The sequence below is a fragment of the Salminus brasiliensis genome, chromosome 17 (assembly GCF_030463535.1).
Source record: "Salminus brasiliensis chromosome 17, fSalBra1.hap2, whole genome shotgun sequence".
NCBI lineage: Eukaryota > Metazoa > Chordata > Actinopteri > Characiformes > Bryconidae > Salminus > Salminus brasiliensis.
The window spans coordinates 35,871,550-35,878,766 of NC_132894.1; the positions used below are offsets into that span (position 1 = coordinate 35,871,550).

Sequence of the window (7,217 nt, forward strand, 5' to 3'; positions counted from 1 at the left end):
GCAAATTATCGTGAGCAACACATTTCTAAACTTCTGATCTAGTATGGGCTCTGGTTGCATGACTGAAATATGTTATCTTGTCCTTATCATGCAGATATGAGGTCGCCCCCTGCTGCTTTGGAGGATAACAAAAAGGCAGAAAATCGAGCCGAGGTCAAAGTGGACATGGAGAGTGGGCCGTCCCTCACCACCCCACTCTCCAATGGTAACCCCAGTCAGGCTGTGTTGGAATTCGCCCAGTACCTGGACTCCCTTTTCAGGCTGGACGGCAGCGGCTCTCCGCCGCTGGAGCTTTCCGATGGGGAGTCGGAGTCTGGCAGGGGCTCCTGCAGCCAGGCGGAGGGTCAGTGCGATGACCAGCGGGCAAAGGGCGCGGACAGGGACAGGCAGCTACTGGTAAGGGCCACTCTGGAGCCCAATCTCGTCCCTAAGCCGCCTCGCACCTTTGCCGGCTCTGCGGACCCTTCATCCGGCATTTCACTCTCTCCGTCCTTCCCTCTGTCCTCGTCCGGAGAGCTAAATGACCTTTCGCCCCCCGACGGGTCACTACCGGTCAACCACTCTGCTCTACGAACTTCCACTGCCTGTCCTTACCCCGAGGACAACACTTTGTCGTCCATGGTGTAAGTGGCCCACGGACTGACCCGCTACCCTGCTGGTGTCGGTACACTACGGCTCACAAGTCTGGAATCACTGTTTACAGTAAAACCAGGATTACTACAGACACACTAACCTCATTTTCTTACTGTCGGGACGTTTTCCACTCTGAATGCAGTCTGCCTTGCACGTTGCTGTTACACATACGGCCTCTGCCACACGAGGGCGCTAAGCTGTGCCTCTATAGACATTGAAACACACTAGCGCTGCCGTACGGATGAAGCTTTGCACAAAATAACGACCAGGAACACACGGCAAGTCTAATCTTAGCTCATGTTTACATTCATATTAGCATCACTGAGGTGTGTAGAGTTGCCAGATTTGCAGGAAGAGACAAGATGGCAAATATCTATTAATTTTGATATCATATCATAGATTTCACCATGATTTGATTTGAAAGTTACCCATGAAAATATCCAGGATGAATTTCTAATAAAATAAATGTCCAAAATGGATTTCTAATAACATTAATGTCCAAAATGAAGCTCTAATAATATTAATATACAGAATGATTTTTTTTTAAATAGCTAACATCCAGCATGAATTTCTAAATAAATAAATATCCAGGATGAATTTCAAATAACAGTAATGTCCACAATGAGGCTCTAATAAAATTAACATCCAGAATGAATTTATAAAAAATAACGTTTTCCAATTTCCAATAAAATAAATACCAGAATGAATCTCTAAAGAATAGCATTAAAAATAGCATTAGAACATTATAAAAATAACTAATATCCTGGATGAATCTCTAATAACATTAATGTCCAAAACGGATTTCTAAAAAAAAAAAAAAAACCTATCGAGAATGAGAGTGTTGTATTTGAGTTTATGTATGAGTTTGAGTTTATGTATGAGTATGAGTTTATCTAAAGCCATAAAACATGGAAAGCATCACAGTATGTCTATATTTATTAGATTGTCCTCAAAATCAGTTAAATATTGCATCTAAAAGCAGCTTCTAGTCACATCTCATCATTTCAGTCTGTGCTTCTGCTACATATCAACAATAATCAATATGAATATGACGAGTGATTCCAAACTTTTGAACGCTAGTGTATGTCACCCCCCCCTCCCCTTTAAAAAAAAATGAAAAAAGCAGTGGGTTCACTTTTATCGCTGTCTCGGACAAGCTTGTAGAAACCTGCATGCGTAGCAATGCGACCTGTCCAAGACGTCCAGGCCAGGGGGAGGCCGAGGGAATGGCGGAGAGCAGGACCGACCTCATTTTCTTACTGTCGAGACGTTTTCCACACTGAATGCAGTCTGCCTCGCGCCTCACTGTTACACATACGGCCTCCTGCCACACGGGGGCGCCGGGCTGCTCCTATAAAGACATTAAAAACACACTAGCGCTGCCGTGCGGATGAAGCTTTGCACAAAATGACCAGAAATACACATCGAGTCTAATCTTATCTTATGTTTACATTCATATTAGCGCCACCGAACCGGAGAGTGTGTGAAGTTGCCAGATTCACAGGGAGTTCCTCTCACAGGGGGGCGAGACAGGATGGCAAAAAGGGACCGCGCTCTTAAAGGGGGATTTACTGCCGTTATATCTTCATTTCTGCACAATTGAGAGTGGGTCTGATTGTAGAGAAACTCACTGATCAATTTCTTTACAGTGGTGGTGAATGGAAGCAGGAGTCGGTCGCCATGACTACAACAGATACAGCCCATAATTTATCTCCTATTCAAACCCACCAGTGAAGCTACAACATGAGTCTTTTATGAAATGATGATGATGATGATGATGATGATGATGATGATGAGGGTAAAATAGTGAATAGAAAATCTCCACTAATCCAGTTTTCTTTAGGGACTACTTTCTGTAGCCGCACTACACCCTGCAGCATGTATCCCTCCACCATTTTAATGATCTGGTTCTAAAAGCAGGTTCTAGAGCCGAACTCTTCTCAGAACTCTGGTAGAACAGTGTCTCAGGCATCAGGCAGCGTCTTCATCACCATTAGGTGAAGAACTTTCTGTGAGGAGCTTTTTGTGAGGCGTCAAACTCAGACCTCAGACGTCTGGTTCCATTAACATTCACCACCACTGTAAACGGATCTGACTGTAAGTTTTTTAAGAACTGAGAGTTTCACCCCAAACCCCGCTCTGAGTGACTCCGCTCACACCGTTTAATTATGCTGAAATTTTGAAAACGCGCTGAAGTTCCCCTTTAACAGAGAGAAGCGAGTGTGTGGAGAGCTGGAGAGAAGGTGACATTTCCTCAGGTTTTAACGGACAGAGTTGGAGAAAAGTGGGTCCTAATGAAACCCTAAGGTCAGAACCCAGATTTCTACTTTACATTTTTGGAGTGAAGATGATCTTACGTGCGATGTTCTGCTGAGCACACGCACGTACGCGGGCGGGCAGCACTCCAGACCGTGTCCGTTGGCGTGCAGGGGCCATTTCTGATTTCTGATTTCTGATTGTGTTATGGTGTGCATGAGAAAATAATGAATGCCTATTTGTAACAATTAATGAATTCTTTGGACGTTTATTTACCATTGTTGATTCTTCTGTACACACAAACACACATCTTTGATTTCCTTTGATCTTTGAAGTAAACCCTGCCAAACACACAGTACATAGGAACGGATACTGGAACCGGTTTAAAATCACATTAATGGAATTAATTTTATTTTATTTTATTTTTTTTTTGGCACAAGTTTGACCTGTTATCACTCATAGATCCACGGTGTAACAGTGGGATGGACCGGATGGCGTCAGGCATGCACCGAACAGGAAAACCGCTCCGCCGCCCTTCCGAATCCCGTCTCCTCCTTCAGGCGAGACTGTCTTCATTAAAGCGCTCGCTCCGTTTCTGCTGAGCGCGGACTGGAGAAGATCACCACCTTCAACCAGATCCAGTAGCAAACTGATATTTTTTAGGGAGTCTCATCTGCATTTTTATCATTTCTACTGTTGTTGTTATGGCTATATTACAATAATTGGTGGTTTATTATCATTATGATGAATATTTTAGTAACTGTTGCGGTTTGACTTGCCTTTTCTATCATTTCTGAATGAAGTGTTTTCAGTTCAGGCATTTCTGCCTCTTGATAGCAGGAGTACATCTTGTGTCCGTGTGGGTGGAGAAGTACAGCAGTGGGCCGAACCTACAACTACTTCAAACCAAATATTAATACTGATATTAATACTCTTTATTTATTACGCACATTTTACACACTGCAGTTATACAATACAGTTGTACACTGCAGTGATGATTTCAGTTGTACAGAACCCTTACACGGCTGTTATACACTACAGCTATACATTAGTTACACACTGCAGTTATACACTACAGCAATACATTAGTTACACACTGCAGTTATACACTACAGCAATACATTAGTTACACACTGCAGTTATACAATACACTTATACATGGCAGTGATGATTTCAGTTGTGCACTACAGTTACACACTGCAGTTATACACTACAGCTATACATTAGTTACATGTGGCAGTTCTACACTAGTTATACACAGCTGTTATACACTGCACTGCAGTTATACACTACAGTTATACACTACAGTTATACACTACAGTTATACACAACCCTTACACTGCAGTTATACACTACAGTTATACACTACAGTTATACACTACAGTTATACACAACCCTTACACTACAGTTATACACTACAGTTATACACAACCCTTACACTGCAGTTATACACTACAGTTATACACTACAGTTATACACAACCCTTACACTACAGTTATACACTACAGTTATACACAACCCTTACACTGCAGTTATACACTACAGCTGCACTGAGTTTATGCAGAAAGATACATTTCACACTGGGCTGGATCTAAAACTGAACCCCACACTATCATTGTCAGATTATAGAACACAAGTAGCTCCGCCCCCAAATGCAAATTAACTTTAAACATTTTTTTTAAGTTAGAGGGGTACTAAAGAACCCTTGTAGAACCCTAATCTATTTTGTGATGGTGTGGGATAGCCACCTTCTGGTTCCCTGAAAAACTGTGTCTGAAAAAGAAATGTACGAGAACCTATTTAAAGATCCTTTACAGAACCGTTACACTGCATGGAGGTTCTCTACAGTACCAAAAAAGCTGGTTCTTTTAATATGGTTCTAAATAGCACTAATCTGACTAATGCAGTTTTCTTTAGGGACTACTTTCTGTAGCCGCACTACACCCTGCAGCATGTATCCCTCCACTATTTTAATGATCTGGTTCTAAAAGCAGGTTCTAGAGCCGGACTCTTCTCAGAACTCTGGTAGAACAGTGTCTCAGGCATCAGGCAGCGTCTTCATCACCATTAGGTGAAGAACTTTCTGTGAGGTGCTTTTATTATTAGAGCTTCAGACGTCTGCTTCCCTTCACCTCCACTGTAGAACCACAGCTCTGACTGGGGGAGATGATCTAGAACCTCCACTGTAGAACAGCTCTGACTGGGGGAGCTTATCTAGAACCCTGCGTTTCACACCAAACCCCACTCTGAATGAGTCTGTTTATGTTAATTTATTTATAAAGAAATGTATCACAGTATGGATTATATATTTGGGTGTATTGTTACCCTAACACACACACACACACACATATACACACACACACACAGTTTAAAGCCTACAGGGGCAAACACAGGCCTTCTGTAGGATGTTTTGGCTCTGGAAGGTCTCACTGCTGTACTCTTCGGGGTGGTTGTGTACAGCACTGTCTTTCTCATGTGATTCTTTTCTTTTCGGTATAAACCCTTATCTTATTTTCAGTCATTTAAGAAAAAGAAAAGAAGAAGAAAAGAATCCAACGGGACACTATCAAGAAAAATGGCTGTATCATGTATCATAGTGATGACTTTTATCTGAAATCTATAGCTATATTGATATATAAATAAATATATATATATAAATATAAATATATATAAATGGGAACAAACTATTTATCTGTGGATATTTTGCTGATTCAAGAAAATCAATGATGTAGCCATTGGTCTTCAGAAGAAACACATTTTCTTTCTATTGTTGCCAGCTACCTTATCAGTCCTTACTTTTCATGAATGAGAATGTATTTAAGACCTGCCTGCACACACACACACACACACACACACACACACACACACACACACACACACACACACATTCAATACACTACCCTGCCTGTAAAAAATAAAACAGTACAGATTTCAGACTTACTGAACGCCGTCCTGCTCTTTATTTACCAGGTTCTTCATTAAAGGGCTCGTTCTCAGCATTTTCATTAAAGGGCCCGTCTGCTGGAAATCTGGCTAAATATAAAATATAACAGCCTGTAGATTTATATAGTTCAGTATGCGGACGTTGATAAAGCTCGTTCTCCAAAGCAGAGATGGAAATTGAGCTGCAGGAACAGCCCGTTTTTAATTCTCTGTATTTGTGATGTCACAAGAACGAGTGTATTCACGTCCAGTTTATACGCCTATTCACACTACAGCAGTTTAGCCCCGCCCATTTGTAGTTCTATGTGCCTCAGCCCTGGTTACGCATGGTTAAGCATCCAAATAATGCTTCTTTGAGTTGATATAGTTCTATATATATATATATAGAACCATTGCCTTTACTAAAGAACCCTTGAAGAACCCTAATCCATTTTGTGATAGTGTGGGATAGCCACCTTCTGGTTCTCTGAAAAAAAAATGTATGAGAACCTATTTAAAGATCCTTTACAGAACCGTTACACTACAAGGAGGTTCTCTACAGTACCAGAAAAACTGGTTCTTTGACATGTTCATTTAATATGGTTCTAAATAGCACTAATCTGACTAATGCAGTTTCCTTTAGGGACTACTTTCTGTAGCTGCACTACACCCTAAAGGCAGCATGTATCCCTCCATCAGTTTAGCCCCGCCCATTTTGAGTTATATGTGCCTCACCCCTGACAGCTTTCTGTATGAAGCTCATTACAATGCAGCCAATCAGAACAGAGCTCATTTAAATATTTACATTTTAATCTTAAAGACACAGTCCGTAGAATTCTGAGGGAAGAAGAGAGGGTGGGAAATAAATGATGATTATGTTTTGGGGGAAAAAAAAAGAAAGAAAGGATGTAAACAAGAGGAAAATGTAGGATATATTATAAATTATTATATAATAATTAATGAGATATATTTAAACTAATAAATACTGTACTGCAGTACATTAGTCTAAAACAGAGGAGGACTCTGTTATTACACTTAAAGGGCCCCTATCCGACTTATTTCTACTATTTATTGTATTTTATTATTTTCCAATAATTTCCACACTCCACCCTCAGTACTGAACTGACTGTTTCTGTTACAGTGCCTTTAATACGGATATATGTAAATAGCCTGAGTTCTGATTGGCTGCTCTGCATTGTGCCTTATTCAGAAAACAGGCAGTTTGTGAAGTATATACTTTTAATATTTTAATTATTTCATATTTAATTATGCCCAGAAAATATATCTATGATGTGAGCTCTTTAATATTAGATATGTGTGCAGGATAAGAAAAGTGCTGAGAGGTTTAGACAGGCTGTAGTTCTAATTGTTTGATAGTTTTCTTCTTTATTATTATTTCATTACTC

At 40.6% G+C, this 7,217-nt stretch overlaps 1 protein-coding gene across 1 annotated transcript in view; it reads left to right on the forward strand.

Moving 5' to 3' along the window:
* The window catches only part of dagla (diacylglycerol lipase, alpha), a gene marked incomplete at its 5' end in the record, with an annotated part of 29,353 nt that extends 23,524 nt beyond the window's left edge, over window positions 1-5,829 (forward strand). Inside the window, one exon of the mRNA XM_072660050.1 lies at window positions 95-5,829. Within this exon, the coding sequence (XP_072516151.1) occupies window positions 95-627 (533 nt within the window). The remainder of the gene's footprint in view (window positions 1-94) is intronic.
* Window positions 5,830-7,217: the final 1,388 nt, after the last annotated feature.